The sequence below is a fragment of the Athene cunicularia genome, assembly GCF_003259725.1.
Source record: "Athene cunicularia isolate RWA chromosome 1 unlocalized genomic scaffold, athCun1 chr1_part2, whole genome shotgun sequence".
NCBI lineage: Eukaryota > Metazoa > Chordata > Aves > Strigiformes > Strigidae > Athene > Athene cunicularia.
The window spans coordinates 50,598,691-50,622,575 of record NW_020799092.1 but is presented as its reverse complement, the minus strand read 5'-3'; the positions used below and the strand labels follow the sequence as shown (position 1 = coordinate 50,622,575).

Genomic DNA, 23,885 nt, shown 5'->3' with positions numbered 1-23,885 from the left:
GTTTGATACTGTTTCTTCATGATTTAATTGGCATGCTAGCAATCTTTCCCTCTCTCCTGCCCCCCAGATAGCTTAAATACTTGGTTTCATTACGGCATGAAACATGGTACTTAGGTGGGTACTGGCTGAACTTACTTGACCATAATTACTCCTCACAAGCAGTTCACCACCTTAGTATAGTAGGTAATTTATATATTAACTCTTTTGGTCACGTACTATCTAAATGAAAAAAATCTGCACATAACCGTTTTTAAACACGAAAGGAGAAATAGATTAGGGTATGCTGACACAAGCTTTCCAGTGATCATCTTCAACTGGAAATTTGCCCATTTTTATTACATATTTTTTTTTAACTTGGCTTCCTGGAGAAACTAGCTTAGCAATTGCAGAGTGTCTGTGCTGTGTATCTGTTGATTCTGTTGTCAGTTTTCAGCTAAATTCACTTTAGGCATAAACCAAGATGATTAGTTGTTACAGGCTTTATGAAAATAGGCAGTAGCAGAAACTGTGTGAGTTTGGTGGAGAAAGACCATAATATGATTGCATCTCATTAGACATCAGAAAATCCCCTTAAGCAAGTGCTGCAGTTGTTTCAAAAAGCAAACCAAAACACCCCCCACCCCCCAACTTGTACCATTGCAGACCTCAGCTGCACATTCCAGAGTTTGGTGACAACCATAGTTTAAAAAATTACATCCCTGTGTGTACTGTCTGCTGTGTTGGCACAGGAGTCTTTGTGGGGCCTGGCTATGAATTGAATCAGGAAAAAGAATGAAAAGTTTTTAGATATTTCTTTAACCAGTTCTGTTATTCACAGTGTGGTTCCTTAAATGTCCCTGCTGCCACAAATGATTATCCATACTGTGTTGTGTGTCAAGCCACTACCATCTCTGAACATTCAGTAACTTGAAAGCACTGCCTTAGACACCCAGAGTTATTTAATTATCAGGCAGAAATCTATAAAAAGCTATAGTAACTGTTTGTGTAGTGACTGTTTATTTTTGTCATAGAGAAGATAAAACTTTTAAAAATAGTTCTGTTAAATTTCTATCTAAAGCTGCCATGACAAGAGCTCTCTTCCTTTAGGACACCTCACCATCTTTGAACTTCGGTAGTTTTCATTCTACGTATTTTGGGGAATTTACTCATTTGGAAGCACTAGTGCATCACTAGGCACCCTCATGACAGCTTGTTCCAGCTGGCCTGTTGGAGCCGAACTTTGATCTGGTTGTGAACCAAGCTGGTACCCAGTTACTTCAGCCACTAAAGTTCTTGAGTAGATCTTGAGAGGAAAGAGCAGTCACAATTTCCAGTGGTTTTGATAGTGAAATACTTAGTTTTGTAAACTAAATGGTCCATTTTAATTCAGACTCTAACCTCTTACAGATCATTAAAGTATTGGCACTTTAGGAAAATGAAGATCAAAACATTTCTGAATGGTTTACGTATTTATTGCCTGTCAGCTGTAATGTGATGAAGAACTGGCAGTGTGCAATTATAGATAAATGTTCCCACTCAACTGGAAAGTTTTAACAAAGACATGGTTTAAAATAAAGATGTCTCTTTGTTCATTTTGGGGCACCTGTGAGCTGAATGCAGCCTCCTTGAAACTTGTAATTAGATGACTTCTGCTGGTGGGGCAGTCTTATCCATAACTCCCCCAACAACGGGCTGGAGACTGTACCTTCATCAGCTCTTGACAATGGTTGGTGCACCCCTCCATCCCCAACAAAAGTGCAGGTTTTTTCACAGTTGAAAGGAGAGAAGCCAGTGTAGGAAGGCATGTCAAGTTAGGAACCTTCCTGTCAAAGTTCCTTCTCTATGGAGAGAGACTGTGCCAAGGGGAAGACCAGAGGAAGACTGGATGCAGGAGAGCATCCAGAAGGCAGAGACAGAAGGATGAAAGAGTTTTTGATGAAGAGGCAGAGTGGAACTATGTCTAGCTGAGGAATGAGGTGACCCCTGAATTGGAGGGTGGAGGAAATCTGGAAGAGATGAAAGGATTTGTGGTGACAGGAGAGGTACAGTTGGGAATTGGGAGTGTGGGAAGCAATGAACAAGGGTGGGACTGGACTTGCAGTTGAAAAAAACTTTTGTGCCAAGATCAGGAACTGCGGCCAAGAGGGTGGGGAAAAGAATGAGATGGGGAACAAGAGGAACATGGGTGGAGATGGGAATTAATTCCACTGAAGCTCTAAAGCCCATGGGCAAATGCGGTGGAGTTTCTCCCTGGCTGGAGGGTGGAGACACTACATCATGCAAGAAAACTTGTTGCTATTTCTGGTTCCAGAAACAAGTGGGGAACAGCCAGGTGCTTCCAACTTGGTGTCTTCTCCTCTGGATGCCCTTGAGGCATCTGCAGGAAGCTACTATCATAAGGCAGGAAATGCAGCGTTCCTGCATCGAGTACCTGAAATCGCTTATTGAAGAATTTGATAAACATGTCAGTCACTGATTGTTCTGTTTGTCTGATTCAGTTTACTGTGTTTCTCAACTACAAATAAATGTACCGAATGTGAATATTTTATTAATGTGAATATTTTCTTAATGTAAAAATTAGTTTTTAATGAAATTATTAATCTGCTTACCCAAGTGTAGGTGTAGCCATAACTCAAAAATGCCCTGATTAATTTTTAAATGCTTTTCATAGTTTTTCTCAAATTTACTATTAGGCATAACTACAGCTCACTGTACAGTCTTCCTTTTTCTTACGTTGCTATTGAAGGATGTTTTCTTGCAACTATGATTTTGCTAAATCAGAAGCAAAGATAAACTCTTAAGATTCTGTTTCCTGTTTCACTGAGGTCACTTAATTTTATTTTTTTTTTCCACTTTGATTTCTCTAGTAACAGGATACCTAAATGTTTAACTCTGAGCTCTGGAAAGGTCTCTGACTCACCCTTGATTTCGTTTAGGCTATTGGTTTCTTAAGCCCACCTATAAGTGATGGGTTCTTTTAATAACAAAGTGAAATGTTTCATAATACATACAACAGAATTATTGGTCTTGTTATACTTGCAATCTCCTTTTGGCTTGGGAATTACATCTGCATTCCAAATGTGATAATTATAATCTGTATACTGGTAAATATACAGTAAAATGGTTGCAGTATTAAGTCATTAACTTGTCTAATACAGATGTGATAAATCTAAAATTGTGAATTTATATGTGATTTTATAAGTCAGACTTTTAAAAAATAGTTAAATACAGTATGCATTCTTGGTGTGTGTATTTTCTGTGTCATTTGTCAGCTGGTATTTGGGGAATGTGGGGTGGTAAAAAAAAATAACCTTGAGTTTAAAGTAATTATGAGGTCTCTCATGACCCAGATAAGTTACCAAAGAAACTTCTAGGAGTGTTCCTTTCTATTTTAAGCAGGATGGGCTTTTTGCTACCAAGAGAAGCATGTATCATTATAATGAACTGGCTCTGGAGCCTTTTAATTTGTGTAGGTGTTACTCATGTCATGGTAAGCAGCCAGAGCAGTGATTCCGAAGAGAAGTATCTCATCTACTGTAAAGATTATTCCCTCCTTGTTCATTTATATTGATCCAAATACTTTTTTTATTGATGGGGGAAACGTAGTTTTTGCATGTACATATTTCTGACAGTGAAAATGTAAGGTTTAAGAGAAGCAAGGTAACCTTGCTTGTCTTAAACCTGTGCTATACATTGGGGACTTCCGAGAACGTAACCTCCGCTTTGAAACACCAAGCCTTTCTTTACGTGTACCAGTTTGTCCAATTTTTTGAATCACAACATTTATCAAAAATTATTCTTTCTCCTTTAGGAAAAGCAGGATTCGATCACTTATAACCCTTTTGTTAAAAATGATACCAGTTATTTTTGAAAGTCTAGTGCCTATATTAACATGGCTCATGTCTTATTTCTTTATCTTGGGCTTCAGGTTCTCTTCAGTCTGTGCTGTTTGACTAAGTGTTTCTGTACAGTAAGACTGAGTAATCTTGAAAAATATACGTGCATATTGCTGAAGAGTTATATTAAGATATACAGAGGTCTGTTAGGGATAAAGTGATGAGCTTGGTTTTGTCCATTGTGGATCAACTAAGATTTTCAAAGAGTCATTTAACATGTTAACTGAGTCTGAATACTCAGTGTTTCATGTCAGGTGAGGTTTTATGCCTGTAAGGGTACAAGCTTTCACTGATATGCTTGCGATTCATTTAAATATTAATTGCTCAGCATATATGTGTTAATGTGTAAGCACATAGCTTTTGACTGTATTCCTTAAAGCTACTGTATTAGATATCTAAAGTTATAGCTCTGAAAGAACATGTGTGCATATGTGTGTAATGTAACAGTGCGCAGTCTTTCTCTTCTTTAAATAATATTTCCATTTAGTTATGAAACATACCTTTTGTTTATGTTTTTTGTATGTGCTAGAAATGGGTGAGATGTAAATGCATTTTATGCCACAAGGTAATACAGAGATATTTTGATAATTCAGTTGATGTGAAATATTTTTTCAATTAATTTCTGATTTTTTTCAGAGAGCTAGGTTATATGAGAGCTTAAGTGAAGACATGCTGAGGGAATGAGGAAGACTTGGATAAAATTGTGGTGGCAGAAGTGAAGGTAGTCAGGGCTTCAGTAGTGGTTTCTTTATGTGCTGGCCAACTGCAGGGTCTTTGGAGCAGGAAGAGTGGTTTGGCTTTGTCCACAGTGTAGTTTGCTGAGCAATGTAGACTAAGGAGAACAAAGAGAAGAGGTGAACAAGTGAAAGAAAGGTTAATACAAAATTGAGGTAAGATTAATTGAGCCAATGGATCATATTAAAACTATGCAATAGTTCTAAGACCTGGTTTCAGTGCATTGCAGCCAACAAATGGAAAGTGTTAGTCGTGTTTTCTTCATTAAGAGTGTAAGCTACTGACTTATCCTGTAGAAGGCAAATTTTTCTTTTCTTTTTTTTTTTTTAAATGAAATGGTTACTGTTATCATTCTACACAGTCCATGGTACTCTTAAATAAATAAATATCCTTTGTTTAACATGTAAATCAATCCTTTGTGGATACTAATCCCTGATGTCTCTACCTGCTGATTGGAAAATAGAAAGTTTGCAATGTTTATACCCCTATGTGATTTTAAAAAACAAAAAGCCCACTGGAATTTCTAAATGAAATGAGAAAATGTAATTCATTTTCATTGTGGTTTTTTATTTAATTTGTCTTTCTCTAAATAATTAAATTATTTTCTCTCATTTAATTCTGTTTCCAGACAGCGTAGTTCAGATAGATCTTTACTAGCATGAACTATTTTGTTTGTTTAAAAAAAAAAAAAAAAAAAAAAAAAGTTCTGGAAGGCTGCATGAAGTGAGGAATGCCTTATTTTTCAGGATATGTTTGTATGAATAACCCCTGTCTATTCTGTATCTTTGAGAGCACATGGTAATCTTGTATGAAGTAAGGTTAAAAGGTAAATGGCATGGTGCTGTTTCTTTTGGCTATTGTACTAAAGTGTTTGACCTTTAGCAACCTATTTTTATCTTAGGCAGTAAACTGTTTAGTTCTGCTTATCAGAAGAGACTTCACTGTTCTCTTTCCATGCTGTTCTTATCCAAAACACACTGTATCAATCCAGTATCAGTAGACTTCATCAGCCACAGCTATTATTTTGCTTAGAGATACAGCATTAAAAGTTTATTTATTGTAACAGTACATTTTATTCAATAAATACTTTCACATATAAGTTATGTGGTTTCCAGTTTCATTATCTAGTTTAGATCTTCTTTTGTATTACCTCCTTATTAGCTTACTTTCTCCCCACATTTTAGCTGTTTGACTGGAAATTATTTGTTTTGGTGTCTTCCCTGAAGTGAATTATTTTAAACTTCAAACAATAGGTTATGTATCTCTAAAGATTAATATGACAAAGTAAGTTTGTTTGCAGATATTAACAGATTTTGTAATTATTTGAGGACATCTTCAAATCATCAAGGTGTTGGAGATAATTTGAAATTGAAAGTTGAAGAGTCAACTCCACCTTACCTTTTCGTTGCCTATGTGATTTGCCAGAGCGAGGTTCTATGCATTGGAGTGTTGACTAGAGGCAGAACTTACTGCATCTCTGAAGTGACCACAATTCATAATGCTGCTGGTGATACTCAAATCTCTGACCTGTGGTAAATTGACTGAACTGCTGGGTAGCAGCTAATTTGTTCTACCTTTAATTTTTTTAATTTTTAATTTACATGATGCTTTACCATCATTACTAGTAAACAAGTACTGGTACAATAATCAGCCTCCTTGTTTTATGGTTAGAATAAATAGGACATTCCATGAAGTAAATCCAAGAGGACTGAGTCTTAGACCTCTAGTATCCTTGTGCAAGTTTGGTCTCTTGAGTACTAAGAATATCTCTGTTAGGTTTTTTTTTCCGTAGTGAATTTGTTACATCATGGTGTTTTCACAATTTATAGGTGTCAGGGATCACAGAAAGCTGCTCTAAGCTATGTGAAGAACACAGAGCTAAAGTGCTCTCTCAGAAAAATCCAACTAACCAAAGAACCCAAACAAAACAATGCAAAACAGTATTTGATGATCCCAGTTTTCTTCTATTGTTCATAATAGTTTTTATAAGGGCTGACTGAAGCCAGACTCAAAAAGAATCAAAGCTTTTCATTGGATGCCAGAATCTGAAGACAAGTGAATACTTCAAAAAGTCACAAGTGTGTCCACGTATCTTGCCAAGTTCATTCCAAATCTGTCCTCTGTCAGTTCACCCCATCAGACAACTTCTGGAAAATGTTCAGTGACACTGGATTGAATGTGTCAGACATTCCTTTAATGGGTTTGATAGGTAACAGTTCTTGTGCTGAAATGCAGCATTGCTTAATTATCTCATTAATAAAGGCTTGTAATGAGGAAATAGAAAGCCAGTGTTCTTAGTCTCAAAAGATCTTTTTAAATACAAAACAGGCTTGTTTTTCACATGGAAAAATAGTTCACAATTTGAAAATCAGTCATTCCCAGTCTTTTTTGAACCAGCTAATTGCTGTGATTCTTCAATATTACTTATGAGCTGTAACCCAGACTTATCAAATAACTAATTACAAGTACTGTGGGATACAGTCAGTGGTGTATCCACTGAGTAAATGCAGAACTCCCACTATGTTCCCTTCAAATCACAATTGGTAATCACTGCCCTAAGACATGTGATTTACAAACCATAAAAGACAATCTCTACTCCTTGTGGCTTTCTTCTTGGGGAAAGACATGCTTTCTATTTTAACCAATTTTTGGATCAGATTTCTGCTTCCAAATTAAAGTGGAAATAGCTAGAATTGTGGGAACAGATTCAGAAGGAAATATAGTTTGGGTGTTGAATCCTAAAAATACAGAAGGGGTAAACATCTTTGCAATGAAAAATGAGGCTTCACCATACAGCATTTCTGACCTGCTCCTGCCCCAGCCATTATGCTAGTTTTGTGTTCTGTTTCCTTCTTTATTTTGTATTTAACTGAAGATACATGCTGAGATAGGTGCTTGTTTCAGCACAGATTCTGTGTGCTTTTATCTAGGTTAGGTAGCAGTTCTATGAGCAGTCCTTGGATGAGCTCAGAGACTGGACACACTAGTAAGGCTATAGATAAATGTCCTTTCTAGATGTCATCTACAGCTGCTCGTTGCCCTTACACTCAAGAATAGGCAATTCCTTCCTGCAGCACAACTGATGGGCTAGCATGAGACCTAATCAGGCTGATTTTCCCTAAAAATGAGTTTTAGGAGTAATCCTGTATATTGCTGGCTCACACAAATAAGTGGTGTGATAGTTTCTGGTGTGGGGATGGTGACAGCTGGGAAAGGGGAATAGTCTTTTCAGCCGTCACAGCTGCATATGGAAAAAGATATCCACAAGCCAGGGAAAGCTTACAGAAGTCTTCAAAAACATGGTCTAAATTTACTTTTTCCTTTATTTGATTTTATATTTGAAATGAGTGCTTAAAGTAAATGGTGAAAGTGACTATTTAGAGGGTAGAGACAGGACAACAACTTGGACATGAAAAAAATTCGATCCATTATTGAGGCACTAATAAAACCGATTTGTGAGGCTAATACAATGTGTGAAGTAATTCTAAACTTTCAGAAACCTTAAGGTTTAACATTAAGTAATAAAATATTGGTAATCTAAGTATTTTTTTTTCGTTTTGCAGCTGTTGCTTTTCCTTTCTGAAAAGTTGTCTGTTACATACAGTAGTTTATTTTGTGTAGTATTTTCTTTATGCTGCACACATGATTAAAAAACCTTGCCTTTGGCATGCCCATTCCTCTAGCATTTTTTTTAACCATTTAAGATGAAAAAAATGAAGTTGCTCTTTAGACAGTGATGGTGTGAAAGTCTTCTCATTTAAGGGCTGGTTCTGCAACTCATCAGTCCACTAGCTTTGAGTTTATAACTGTGCTGCTACCAGTTAATTGCACAACTGATCTGCTGGGAGTTGCTCTTAATTAGAAAAGGAAGTTTTATTTTTTTGTTTTCTTCTCTTGCTGTTCGTTTACATTGTGCCATGGAATCAAATACAGGCGATCCACACCTCAAGCTAAAATTCTCTATCAGTATTCCTATTAACAAAAATGAGCCCTCTTAAATGCAGAATGTTGAATCTGAGCATATTTGTAGCTGAGGATATTTGTTGAAATTGAGTATGAAGACTTTCGTTGAGGGAAAACTAAATCGCCACAAGTCACTTCTTGGTAAAAGCAAATGCATCATTGCTGATCTTGACTGCAACACAGTCCATATATGTGGATTTTAAGCTGCTGTATTTTCTGTACAAAAATATTTGTGTGTTTTTATGACAGTGAAGATTGGTTTGTCATGTAATTGTTGCTGTTAGTATATAGCCCATACTGATGAAGTTTAAATGAATATAACTTCCCTTTATGGTCAGTGCACATAACTGAAAGCTGTTAAAGCATTTTTAACAAGAGAATTAACACAGTCTTTTGTAGATAAACTTCACCCTTCCTGTTTTGGATGGAGCAATAAGTTTACCATGGAGCAGATTTAGGAAATAGCTTTCCATCAATTCAGTATTTTATAAATAAAAAGTTGCAGGGTGGGGTCCTTCCTTTGGCATAAAGCTGATTATTTCCTGTTTAATCCTGAACTGGTGCATTTCAAATAATGAGATTTTTTTTTAGCATCCATCACAGAGACAGCTTTTAGGATTTTGTTTTCATTTATGGTTCTATGAAGATACAGTTTCTAGACTTGAAGATCATTATAGAACAAAGAGAAATTAATAAATACATACATTTTTGCTCTTTCAGAAAATTTTTGGACATAGCTGCACAGTTGTTTGTAGCTGGGCATTCTTAAACATGCAGCTTCTTATACGTGAGATGTCACTGATATGTCTTAAAGAGATTATCAGTACTTCTGGTGAGGTTTAGAAATTGATGAATTGCAATTGCTGTAGATTATTTGAATTCAGATATGTCATCTGCTTGCAGAAGGCACACGCTTTCTACAAGAAGGATGTGTAAGAAGTAGAACTTAAACTATTACTGCTGTTTTACCTAAGGAACACACAAGTTAATATATGAAGTAACACTACCCTCATCCAACACATCTGTTGTAAAGAAGCCTATGAAATCTAGGCCACACACAAACTGGTCTCCAAGGGCCTGTAGTTGGTGTTAGAATGCTGTTATTATGTGGTCTGATTGGTTTAGTGAAGAATTATCTCCAGTAAAACCATGTAACATAATAGTCCTTGCTCTCCCACATGGGAGCTACTTCTGCTTGACTGAGAAAGACATTTCTTGAAGTAATAATGCACTTGCTCTTGCCAAAATGTAACATTAAATGAAGTGTATAGTCATGTACATTTTTGCTGTGTATCAGTTCTTGTTCATTTAAACATTCGCTTGAAGTCTTCCACTGTTGTATTAAAAATTATTAAATACATGGACTTCCTAGCACTATATTTATAGTAAATGTCTTGCTTCTCATTGAAAACGTGTAGTAATTTTAAAGCAATGGGGAATTATTTGGAAAATGTAAGTTTTTGTAAACAAAAGCTCTGTTGCTGAACTTTCCAGATACTAATTTAATTGCAAGACAGTACAACTTTGTATGTGATGCTTTCCCTGTTCACTTAGCTGAGATGGTTCAGTAGTTCATATAAGCAGTTTTCTAAATAGTAGCAACTAGGTTGGCTTTTGCTGTGATTGTTCAGAACTATGTAGCCTTGCTCAACAGATTTGTCCTTGTTGTAAAGCTGGAGGTGGAAACACTACCATTGTTGAAGGCATGTCTTTTAATTGCTTTTTGGTGGTTTTTGTCTCTGCTCAACAGTATTATACAAAAGCTGTATGTTCCATCTTTAGATTGCTTTATAAACATTCAAAATGCACAAAACCATATAATTTTTTTGTTTGGATGGTGAAGGGAAGAAGAAAGGAGTTAAGGGGTGGTGCTTCTCTACAGAAATGATTAGAAGTATTGCTGAGGAGCAGAGCCCTGCACAACAGAAAACATAGGAAGATGAGGCTGACGTGTGGAAGACAAGGCTCTGTGGCTTTGTTGGGTGCTCCTGCAGTCATTGCACTCCTGAGCCAGTCGCAGACTTCTGTGCTGCAGTGGATGCCTCCGCCCTGTGCAAAACCCATGGCTTCATTGTAATTGCAGAGGTGTCACCAGGGGCATGATACGAAGCAAAGGAGTATCTGAATGATGTCTTGAGCTTAAACTGGAGATAATGGTTTCATGCAAGTAAATAATTTGGCCTGCATGTTTTCTTCCCAGTGTATTAAACAATGTGGAAAAGACCAGAGTTGTGTCTCAGGACCCAGGCCAACTCTTCAGAGTTTTCAGCCTTAAAATGTTCATGTAAACTCAGCAGAGTTTGGTACTGTAGACATAGTCACCCACTCCCCAATTTTACAGAGCACTTTTCATACTAAAATTCTGCTTGAAAATGAAGCAGGAAGCATTGTTTTAGACTGAATCTTTCTTGTTCAAATTAGTTTAATGAAAAGAATAAATAAAAGCGCAGGCAGGAGATGCTGTGGCATAAACTCAAGATGCTGTAGACCAGCTGAACAGAAACACCATGGGCCCCTGTGGGGAGCAGAGAGACTGGCTTCTGGAGAGTTTAGAGGCAGGTGGCCTCAGCTGCCTCTCCCAGGGGCCCCCCTCCCAGGCGCTGCCGGTCCCAGCGCCCAGCCCTGCTGCACCGTGCTCACGCACTGACCCCCACTGCTGTCCCGGTCCTTGAGGGCAAAGCAGAGTTCAAATTGGAATTGATGCCTCTTTTAAGATGAGGGCTGTATCAGCATCTATTCCACATGAGGGACTTCCAGCAGACCTTACAGTCAGGTGTTTGAATGCCAGAAATGGTGGGCTTACATTCTGAAAGCTGATTAAATCTATTAAACCAAGCGCTTGAAACTTTCAATAGAAAGGGAGGCAGAATTGCATTTAGGTGAAAATAACTTTAATATTTTGCATATATTCAGTACGTAGCAAATTAACATGAAATTGTTCGTTATTACATAGTAGATTAAATAACTTGTTTCCCCCAATTTGCATTTCAATGCATATCTAATTGGTCTGTGAACACATTGATTAATGGGTGCAGAAATTATTACATAGATTCAAGGCAAAATTGTTAGTGTGTTTTTAAGAAAGGAACAGGGTAGACTTGTTGATATTTTATAATTTAAAATTGTATATGGCTATTGTAACCAAGTATTGAATTTGTTGTACATTAATTTAGCTTTTGTAACCATGAAAAATAGTTCATCTTGGTTAAAAACCAATTTTAAATGTCTTGATCATGCAAATTGTCTGCAAGTGGTTTAATGGTAGTTCTGAGCATTCTTTGCACTGTGGAGCTATAAAATCGTATATTATACTCATAAACATAACAGTACAATTACACTGCTACTGCAATAATGAAAATTTCTCTGTACTTTCAGTAGAGGACGAGTTCATTGTACTTGAGGAGAGTAGATTTTGTGTAAGCTAATAAAGTCTAGTTTGATGGTTGAGAAAAATCCAAGATAATATGTAAATAAGAAGTTATTTGAGGAGAGGTAATAATTCCTTTTAAAAGATGTCTTTGGCAAAGAAGATACTGTGATACCAGCAATACTGAAATCTTTCACTGTATAGTAGTTTCCCAGTTTACTAGAGCTTATGTGCACAATTATAGTGCAAAATCTTATTGTGTATGCAATCAGGTTAGAGCTAGGTCTACATTACAAAATCTTTTAGTATTGCTCTTAGGAATACAAGAAAAATTATCGCTCATCGTCTGTCTACCCATGCCAGCAAACCTTGGCATTGATGTGTCTCTGTTAACAGAAGAGTGCTTTGTCAGACTTATTTTAGGTCTGCTGAGGAGGGGAAATAAGAAGCTGGTTTATACCACCAGAGGGCTATACCAACCTAGCTATCGTTTAGCTGGGGGAGCAAAAGCTGTTACCTCTGTCTGGTGTAGAGGAGCCCTGGGGCATCACTGAAGCAAGAGAAATTTCAGGTAGTTTGCTCTTTCATTACTGGGATGTCTGGAGGGGATGCGATACGGCTTTCAAACTTGTGCTATGCTTGTGCTCTGCAAGTTCGAACTCTGTCTTTGTCAGAAATCAAACAACTACCAGTGAGCATGTTGCTTCTTTCCTCCTTGCACGGGCTATTTGATACTTGTAGGAAATGTGCCCTTAGTAACTGAAAAGTTTCTGTCTTCTGAAAGATAATATTAAATGAATACTTGCATGAATCACAGATACAAGACTGTGATTGCTGGGCATGTTGTGTCTTCTCAAGGATGAGTTAGTATCTAAGCGTTTCAGGCTGTTTAGCATGGTTTCTGAGCCACAACACTCAGAACGCTAACTTCTTCCCCTCTGTGAACTGAGAGCCTTGAGGGTCTTTGGCCTTCTGGATGAAGAGCTGAGAACAGGCATTTCTGAAGATGAGCGCTGACTCACAAGCACTGATGGTGGGCTGTATACATACGGTGCAGAGCTGATCAGGGAGCCTAGAGTTGCGTCATGTTGCTGTGAAGGAGTCCTAGTGGAGGTGAGAGAGTGTTAAATGAATCTGTAAATGTATGGAATGATAAGAACACTCAAAAATACAGGGAAGACTGTGGTGAAAAAGAGCAAGGGGTTGGAAATTACATAGGAAAACATGGGCATCGATTCCACTTGCTCAGTCATCGCATCCACTTAATGGATGTGGTCCTCCTCATGCCTGGTGGTCCTGCTTGTGTTTGTGAGCAGAAGTACCACCTTCTGCATTGAAATGAATTTGCCCTTCTCTTGCATAAAGCTGCTTGAGCCTTGCCTGCAGAAGTCTCTTAATGATTTCTATTCAAGAGGCTTTTACATATGTATAAAGCCAAGAACATTCAGAAACAGTGCCACAGTCATATTTATTCAAAACTATAGCTGGAGAAGATAGTTAATGTTGTCTACATTTATATAAAATAAGGCACTTTTCATTAAAACAATTATCCCAGAAATTAGAAGTGAAAATTCAGTTGAATCCTTTTGGAGACAGAGAAATTTGCATCTCCCATTTGCTACTCAGTTGGATGTCTACTGTGGACGTGGGAGATACCAAAGGTAACTTGCAGCTTGGTGGGACCAGTCTCCTGAGGGGCCTTCCAGTTATCAGGGGACTTCCCTCGTTTCCCTCTTCTTCAAAGGCTGCTTAGAGCAGAAGCTGTAGTTTTAGCTGTTCTGAATCACCTTGAGAAGTTAAAAAGTCTTTCATTGCACAGACTGTAGAGCTAAGCTGGGGAAATTTGGTGCATGACTTCCCTTCTTGTTTTTCAGCATCTCTGTTGTGCAAAATATACAAGCAGCTTTGCAACAGTTTTGGAGAACATGAGACTGTGCTAGGCAGAGGAAGGAAATGATGCAGACTTTGTCAGTGAGTAGTAGACATGTCAGCAAGGTATCCTCTAGCTAGGTATAATTTCATCCATGCCCAGAGTTCAGATTTATAACAAAGTTTTGGTGATGGTGTTTTCTACCCATCAAAAGAGCCATTCAATAAATTTTCTTTGGTTTAAGCCAAGACCATTTTTAGATTATCATTGCAGGAGGGATTTAGCAGTCTAAGACATGAGCAGTCTGCACATGCTTGCTTCCACCCTTCTTTCTTCCCCATCAGAGGTTAACGTCCCAGAGCTGAGCTGGAAGAAGAGTATGTGTGGTATCTTTCATCTCTTTTTTGTCAGTGTCATAAGTCACTGTCAGTGAGGCTTTGAGAGTAACTGTGAAAACTTTGCACAGACACAGATTAGGGAGTTCTCAAAAGTTTCATTCTTCCTGGTGAGTTCTAGGGCTTGATCACCTCCAACCAGGGGGACTAACTCCATTGCTCTAGCTAGATCTGGAAGTAAAGGTCTTTTAGTTATATTTCAACAGTTTGAAGTGCAAATTTTGGTTTAGTTTTCTTTGCTAACATGTTGCAGGTGCATGACACCTTTAGATTTGCCTAAAGTGCTTGTACAGAGACTAGCACAGTTGATCTCAGCCAGAGTTTCTGTTCTATTATCATGTAAGACTAAAAAGAGCTAAAATGCCATGAGAATAATACAAAAGTAGGCATATTTTTGAGCCTCTGACCTCACAGATGCCAGATGTGCTGATTTTGGAAAACTCTTCAAAGGCAACTTGAAGTCAGCTTATATACTTCTTATTCATAGGAGATAGATATAGATATATATATATATATAGAGAGAGAGAGAGAGAGAGATATAGTATGCGTATATAAAATAAATATATATTTGGGAAGAGAACAGCTGTTTCTGCTTCTCCTTCATCTGCTTACTAAAATGTTACATGTTCTTTCTATTATCCTAATGCTGTAGCTTAGGTCAGAGAGTAAAAGTATGCTAGGGCCTTGGTAAATGATCACCCTATGGCTTTAGCTGTTTTCAGGATTACCTGACATATATATCAGACAGAATAATCATGTTGTTAGTGTTATTCCCTTTCTTGTTTTTTAATATAAACCCGTTATTTCTTCTTTCCACACACATGGAATCATTTTCAGCTTTTAATTCCAGATGTTTACAGATGAGCTTTCTATGGTCTGAGCTCAAAATCAACATCAGCTGGAATCTTAAAGATAGGGCTATTTTCAAACCTTGTTGGGTCACAAGTTCTTCCAGTATTCTTCTACAACAGAGAGCTTTTTTGCTTGTTTAGAGTATTTCCTGCAGTTTTCTTTCTTTCTTTCTCAAGCATCGTATTCTCAGTTTATTTTCCAGAAGATGGATTTTAATATGCCATGTCACCATCCTCTTTTTCAACAGCTTTGAGTGCTTTCACAATTGTTTTCAAATAGTTGGTTGTACCATTAAGCTGTAATTAATATCTTCCGTAGTTGATATTCTTGTAATTGATAATCTCTACTCCCTTTTGCAAAGCATAGTAACTCCTCTCTGAGGGTTGTTAGCTGTGCACTGGCTTCAGATGTAAAGTGGTTTATGAAATTATTTCCACTTCACAACTGTGGCTTATAGTTCTTACAGTTGTGCTGATGCATGTGGTTTTACAATTGAATCACTGAATCACATTAATTGGAGGGGAAGTAATTTTAAAAGGGATCATCTCAGTGATGCAGTTTACGTTGCAGCTATACAAATAGGTTTATCAGCACAGTTGAGAAGGAGACAGATTGCACCAGGAGGATCAGAATTAGCAGCTGGGGTAGAAAGCTTGTTGAGGGAAGATTGCTCAATTATTATTAGAGGAGCTGAGCTGTTTCCTTTGTTTTCTGTTGTTAGAACTGCCTTCCTGCTCTACCTTTGCCCTCTTCCCCTATTTTAGGCCAATTCTATTTTTTAAAAAGTCTTTTGTCACAAAGTATTGAAAATGTTCATCTCGTGTATGAAGATTGTTGTGACAGCAGAGTGACTTATGACTCCAGATACAGTGATGACAATGGCTCTCTTGATTCTCCTCCAAGTCTTCTTTTGTGAAAGTTTTGAAGAAAGATGTGCTTAAATTGAGCTAATATTTGTATGCTAAGGGTCAGAAAATGTCATCTGGGTTAGTTCTTTGTGGTGTGAGAGAGAAATAATAGATAGCACTATTTGCCATTAATTTGAAGACCAATTAAAAGTAGAGCTTTTCCTTCAGTTGTAGGTTTGGGTGCCTTCCCATGCAGAAGACAGGGTGATGTGCCTGTGTTCTCTGTTAGTGTCAGGATTTCACTTGTGCTGGTGTTGCATGGCATCCTCTAAAGACTGACAGTTACCAGGTTTGTTTACCTGTGGAAGATCACTCACACATCCTTGGTCTGACCACTTCAAAGGTGATAAAATAGGACAAATAGACATGCAATTAAAAAAAAAAATGGCTCTGGGGAGAAAAGACCTTTCAGAAATCATTCTGTGAAGGTGCTAGCAAGCACGCTGCAAGTACTTGAAAGATATGAGTTGTCCAAAGTGAAATACCATCTGTCTGTCTCACGGCTAATGAAAGACAGTGGCTCTTCCTGAGCTTTTTCCTTGGAAAGAGTCTGAAAAAAAGTAACCCAGATTTACTCTGTTTGAAGTTCTCTTAGTAAGTGCTGTGTTTTACTTGCTGTGGCACATGAACTATGAGAGTCTGGGTTTCATGCTGATATTTTACTACCAAAGAACTGAACATACAAAGCAGGAAACAAACCTCCACTCAGAAAAAATGCCATGTGCATACCATTTCCACACTTAAGATATTTAGCTCCAGTTTGGTTTGGGCTGCACTCTTCTTTTTGACCTCTTAATCTCCTTTGAAAATGTTTCTTCCAGAAAGTTTTATTTTATTTGCCAACCAGTGTTTGAAAAGTGGGTCATGTTTTAATCTATTTTTATAGAATATATTATCAAACATGTGAAAACTGCCTTTATTAAAGGTATCGTGTTAAATCATTGTGTTTCTGAGAATAGTTTAATTTGTGTGCAGAATGTGTTTTGGGTTTTTTTTTACTGCTTCTCTGACATGAATATGCTTGAGCTGCCCTTGGAAAGGTCCTTAAGAATAAAACGGTGTTGGTGGTGTTTGGTTGCAGGGTTTTTTTTGTTTGCATTTTTCTTTCTTTTTTATTAATAGGAAACTGCTTATATACAGTTGTATCATTTGTGTTGACGATAAATATGAGGGAAAAGGGTCACGCAGTTTGTAAAAAAACAAGCACACCCTATTAAAAGATACTCTTAATAATATCAACATTTTAGCTTTTTTTTTTTCTCCTAAAAAATGTATAGAGATATAAAACATACTTATCTTCATTCAAAAAGCCAGTGTATTTTCTAAATGGAAATTGGCCACAGAGGTGTGAAAATGAACTGCATCTGGCAGTTGGAAGACTTTGACAGGTTCCTTTTTTGGTGGGTGCTTTGGTTAATAACCTTAGCTGGAATCTGAAAAAAAGTTTTGAAAGGCCACTGACTGACTCCTTTTGAAAACCACCTAAGAGCACAGTCACATGTTTGTTTGAAAAACAGTTGCAATGATAATGAGAACTTACTTCTCCTCAACTGTGGTACATAACTGACTTGCAAACTCTTCATTCCCCACAGTACCCGATCAGACAGGTTCACATAAACTGTTGCCAGGATTTCTCTTATCCTTAACCGTTGAATCACCAGTGCAGTCAGACTAATTAAAGTCCTATTTGTCAAGGACCTCTACAAGAAACAGATATCCAACATGCAAACATTATTTGGTGAAATTATTTGAACACAACTTGTATTTAAAGTATTAGGAAAGATTACAAACTAAGTTAATCTTGCATTGTATAAAAATTGAGTTTGCTAGACATGTCACAGTTGAATTAATTTTACATATATTTGCAATGAAAATCTGGTTTTGCATTTGCAAGAGGAATTTAATCTCTTTCTTAAAGGCTTTTCTTCCATTAAGAGTTATTTCTTATTTCCAGATAGTTCTGAACTAATTACATTTGTATTACCACAGAAGTGTATGCAAATGCATCTTGCAGTTGAAACTTGTGTTATATCCAGTATTCTTTGTTTTGTTTGGATCTGCAGTAGCACCAAACTTAATGAAGGTTGTTGGTGTGTTAATGTAAAGAGTCTTGCATTTAATTGTTTTCTAAAATGTGTTGTTTCTAGGTCTACAGACAAGACTGTGAAACCTTTGGCATGGTAGTGAAGATGCTGATTGATAAAGATCCATCATTAGAGAAGTCCATTCAGTTTGCCCTGAGGCAGAATTTGCATGAAATAGGTGAGCGATGCATTGAAGAACTCAAACATTTCATTGCTCAGTACGATGCTGCCAATCAAGATCTATCAGAATCCTTCAAAGAGGGCTCATACTAAGGACAAAAATAGGCTTTTAGATCCTCTACATTGTGTATGCCATAATACAAATCTGCTTTTTGTGGGGAAAGAGATCTTGTTGGACATTTGAATCCAAGCCCTGCCCTCCTCCGTAGTAGCTCAGGTGGCTATATCTTGTTCACTGTGGTCTCCACAATTGTATTCTTCCTTACCTGTACTTGTTGATGTATATTCCTTTGAAAGGATGTTCTTTTCAAAAATGTTGTAAAGTGACAAACTATTTTTGAAACCTTTACACAGTTACCTAGGAAAAAATGTTCAGTCCGATGTATGTGTACTTATGTTTTGATGTCTGTAAGTGTGACTTCAAACACTGTATTTTTATTAAAATAACAAGAAGCAGCTCTTCATTGGTCAACATGCAGAAATGTGTCTTGGGTTTTTATATACTATAGGAAGGGAAGACTTGCAAAATTGTTCACAAACATGATTTAAATTATTTATTATAGTTTAATTTTAAACTTCAGATTCATTCTGTAAACTAAAGATGCATTCTGTAAAATTACACTAAGGGTTATCTCTAGTCTCTACTGCCAGAGCAATTTAACTACTTGATATAAGTGCTGCATTTTTGTTCTAGTTGCAGGTTCCACAAATGCCTTTTAAATTTTATTTTCCATATCATGAGTCATTACTAGTAAGCAGTATTATGTAGGATGAATTCAATTTTTTGTTACTATTTGCTACTAAACGTTTCCTTTGTTAAGTTTTTGATTACACCTCACAAAGTGTAACTGCAGGCAGCCACTGAACAGGGAAAGTCCCTTATCCTACTCTCTCCATCTCCCCCCTTACACTTTCTCACCACTTTTCATCCATCAGTTTTAACAATTAGGTAGCAAGGTGGGGCAAGGAAAGCAGGCAGGACCATCTCTTTAGTAACTCCAGATTATTTTGGGTTAGGTATAATGTGAAGCTGAACACTAAGGCCCCAAATTCATCATCATTTCAAACCTAGGTGATTCTGGGTAATGTCTGCCACCACTTTTGACCTGATAGAGCAACTTGTAGTTGGGGCATCATGGTTGAGGAGAGTCAAGAGACTGCCACTGCTACATGATTACTGTTCAGAGATGAAAAATATTTAGGACTCATTGGATTGTGTACAGCTTTACATTTAATAAGGTACTGGGTTTTATGAATGTTTTAGGAAAGGGACAATTTGAGTCATAATCACAAAGAGGTAAGTATAAGCACAATTGTTTATATACATTTGCATTTAGAAACGTGAAACTCTGTAAAAGGACTAATGACCAAAGCTCACCATTTCTGAAGTGCTCAGTATTCTGAAATAAAGTCTTTGAAGTCAGCCCACTTATCAAGATAGCTTCTCAGATTTCATCAGAATGGTATGCAGAAAAATTAATGAAATAGCAGTGATTTTGCTTGTACAAAGTACTGTATGCATCACAGCACTTTACACATGCAAATCATTATATGGTATATTTAATGTGTATTAAATCAGATTCCTGAGATAGCTGATTAGTTTTAATGTCAGGAGGGTGTGGTTTTGCAGTTGGCTTTTGTTGGTTTCTAAGAGTTCACATTGCTCAAAGGAGATGACCTGCAATTTACCTTGTTGGCATCTGGGATTGTGTGGGCTGCACAGCGAGTGGGAATCAGTTCACGGATCCTACAGAATGCTAATTTGGGGAGAGCGGGGAAGAGAGGCAACCTGTTGTGGCACAGTAGCTAGACCTGACCCGCCTCTTCTGACAACAACCGAGATCAGTCATGAAACCACAGGCAAAGTCTTCTCTGAGGCAAATGTGTAACTACAGCACTACACTACTTGTCTACAGGACCGAGAGCCTTTGGGGTGTTACATCAGAGTTTGTGCTTTGGGTTAGAAATGCTAATGAAAAAAAATACTGAAATCATGTTTAATATATTTTTTGATTAAAAATGTCCATTATTACTGTACAGTTTGTTAGGAATCTCCTTTACTAGAAGCCCGATTAAATTTACTATGATAAAAGTATCTGTTTTTTCAAGTGTTTTTCTGTAAAGTAAGACCTAAGCTTACAATAACAGAATCATAGAATATCTTGAGTTGGAAGGGACCCATAAGGATCGAGTCCAACTCCCTGTTCCTTGCAGGACTACCTAAAACTAAATCATATTACTAAGAGCATCATCCAGATGCTTCTTGAACTCTGACAGGGTTGGTGCCATGACCACTTCTCTGGGAACCCTGTTCCAGTGGCCAATCACCCTCTCAGTGACGAACCTTTTCCTGATGTCCAACCTGAACTTCCCCTAATGCAGGGGGGATTCATTCCATTTCCTCATGTCCTATTGCTGGTCACCAGAGAGAGGAGATCAGCACCTCCCCCTCCATTCTTCCCCTTGAGGAAGTTGTAGACCATTGATGAGGTGACCCTGCCACCTTCTCTTCTCCAGGCTGAACAAACTAAATGACCTCAGCCAGTCCTCGTAAGTCTTACCCCCGAGAACATTCACCTCCTCTGGGCCCACTCCAATAGCCCAATGTCCTTCTTACACTGAGGTACTCTAAACTGCACGTGGTACTTGAGGTGAGGCGGCACAAGTGCAGTGTAGAGTAGGACAATCACCTCCCTCCGTCGGCCAGCTATGCTGTGCGTGGTGCACCCCAGGACATGGTTGGCCCTTTGGCTTCCAGGGCACACTGTAGACTCATGTTCAACTTGCCATGTTCAATCCAAACCACCAGATCTCTTTCCACAGGGCTGCTCTTCAGCCTCTCATCTCCCAGTTTGTATGTATAAACAGGATTACCCAGTCCCAGATGGAGAATCTGGCACTTGCTCTTTTCAAATAGTTGGTTGCCCAGCTCTCTAGTCTATCCAGATGTCTCTGCAAGGCCTCTCTACCCTTGAGGGAGTCCACAGCTCCTCTTAGTTTAGTATCATCAGCAAACTTAGTTACTGTACATTGGAATCCTGTTTCTATATAATTTATAAAAACATGAAAGCACTGGCCCTAAAACTGAGCTGTGGGCAATCCCAGTGGTGATTGGCCACCAGCCTGATGTAACTCCAGTTACTATAACTCTTTTGAGCTCAACTCACCAGCCAATATTCTTGGTTTTTTAGATTAGCTAGTAAGGCAGTAAGATCTTTCCAAAGTTTGTAAGGTTGTCCTTGGCTTAATCCAATTTTTTGTTAAAATTGATTAAATTTTACTCATAAACTAAGGAGCCTTCTGATTTTTTTGGTAAGTGCTATTTCTGTGAAAGGTTTAATTCACATTCATGAGTGATTGATAGGTAACTGCTTTTCTGTTTAGTACTTGTCATTATGTTGAATGTTCACATTTAACCATTTGTGATGTATGCTTTGTGTGGATGTAAAAGTAAAATATTATGCCAATCACTTCAGCAAGAAACATGGCTGTTAGTCTTGTTCCCTGTAGAAACAAACATATACTTTGAATTAATTTCATATCAATGTAAAAAGTTGTCCTTAGTCTGGTGGCCAGCCTCAATGGGGCTCCCTGGGAAGGAATATTGGTGGAAGGAAACAGATGCTGTGCTGGAGGAATTTTTCTTTTTCACCATGAGAGCTCCTGAAAACAAAACTTACTCCTAGCACTCATTAACCTTCAGAGAGCCTTAGAAGAATAAAAAGGGAAGAGGAAAAAGGAAGGAAAGGAGCATGGAAAATTCAACGCTACCTGCTGAGGCTGGAGTGGTTCTGAACAGATCTGTAACCTGACTGGGTGAGTTGGCAGCTTGGAGAGGCAACGTAAGCAGTTAGCATGAAAATCAGCAATAAAAACCCCAACTATGAAAGGAGCTAATGCCACGTATCAGAGAAGGATGGGTTCTTTGCCACCCTGTTGTCTGATCTGTGCAAGGTTTCCTCTTTTGATGGGGCTGTGAATAATGTATTGCCCTAATACTTCTCACTATTATGAAGGTTGTACTGGTTTTGGCTGGGATAGAGTTAATTTTCTTCATAGTAGCTGGTATGGTGGTGCTATGCTCTGGACTTGTGATGAAGAGAGTGTTGATAATTCAGGGATGTTTTAGTTATTGCTGAGCAGCGCTTGGACAGAGCCAAGGCCTTTTCTGCCTCTCACCCCACCAGTGAGTAGGCTGGGGGTGCACAAGGAGTTGGGAGGGGACACAGCCGGGACAGCTGACCCCAACTGACCAAAGGGACATTCCATACCGTATGGCGTCAGGCTCAGCAATAAAATCAGGGGGGGGGGTACTGGCTGGGTATCTGTTGACTAGTGGAGAGCAGCTGGGCTTTTTTTATCAGTTGGGTTTTCATTTACTTATTAAACTGTGTTTATCTTAACCCACGAGTTTTCTCACTTTTACTGTTCTGATTCTCTTCCCACTCGCCTTGGGTGTGCAGCTGTGTGATCTTAGGGGCCTACCACAGTATAAGCTCCAGTTGGAATATAGGTGCCAGTTCTAGTAACACAAAGTCCTTCTAATCACAAAGTTGTACAGCTGTCTTTAAACTTAGTGTATAATTTTTAAAGTGGATAAAAATCCAAGTCTGCCCCTCTTTCATTAAGCATGCTTACAAGTAACTGTTATTCCTTCCCTGTCATGAACATCTCTTAGCAGTTTGTTCCTCAGCAAAACAAAGCTTTCCAAATGTTTTCTAACACTGTTAATTACTTGTGGTCCTGCAGCCCAGCACAGGTAAGGGAGATTTATGTGCCTTAAAAGCAGAGGTATCTAAACTAGCTCTCAACGAGCTGCTTAACCCCTGGAAGGCAACACACTGGAGTACAGCTCCCCTAGGCATCGTGCTGTGCAACCCTACCTTCCCCAGCTGAGTCTGGTCTTGAGGGAAAACAGGTCAGACCTCCTGCCTTGGGCTCTGCTGTTTGGCTGCTAGGAAAGCAAACGCTGCCTCATCCACCACAGCAGCCCGCCAGCTGGAAGCATCCCATGAGTCGCCTGTTGGCCCCTGCAATGTAGCATATTACTTTGATCAGCTTTCATGTACACAAGACTTGTTTGTACTAGAAAAGTGACTTATATGGTGAATACCACCTCTGGGAGTAAAGAATCTTTTGCTTATTTTACCCTGAAAAATACAAGCAAGCAACTGCTAGTTTGATTTAGCTTTAGCAATAGCTTCATTTTCTTTGGTGTAAGCCAATACCCATGTGTCTATTCCCCTCCCTTACTTCTAGCTGCTTTTATTGCAAAACTCCTATATCCTCAAGAATTACAAGCTTAGTTCAATTTGCCAGGCTTCTGTTATTTCATTAACTACCTTTCTTCAGGTGGTCAGAAGGCCAATGGCTTTAGCATTTACTATCTTAATTGGTGGTTGTCGCTTTTAAGTAACAAATTTCTGTGCTTTAAAAAGTTAGAAGTTTATTATCACTTGAAACAGCTCCTGCTCCATATGAGTTCAAGGCAACTTCTGAGATTACCTACTACTTTGTAGTTTTTTTGCCAGTTTGCCCTTCCAGAACCACCAGCATCTCTCTTCCTTTATATAGTGAACTTCAGAAACTGTTTCTGGGCAAAGAGAGGAACAATAATAATAATTTAAAAAAATCCACAACCAGAGGAGGAGTTGCA

General features: G+C 38.2%; 1 protein-coding gene across 3 annotated transcripts in view; it reads left to right on the top strand.

The window, feature by feature from the left end:
• PPHLN1 (periphilin 1) overlaps nt 1-20,323 on the top strand; it is a 71,308-nt gene extending 50,985 nt beyond the window's left edge. For all 3 annotated transcript variants that reach the window (XM_026841121.1, XM_026841120.1, XM_026841119.1), the window contains exon 11: nt 18,113-20,323. In XM_026841121.1, coding sequence (XP_026696922.1) covers nt 18,113-18,322 — 210 coding nt within the window. In that variant the 3' untranslated portion in view covers nt 18,323-20,323. The remainder of the gene's footprint in view (nt 1-18,112) is intronic.
• Nucleotides 20,324-23,885: the final 3,562 nt, after the last annotated feature.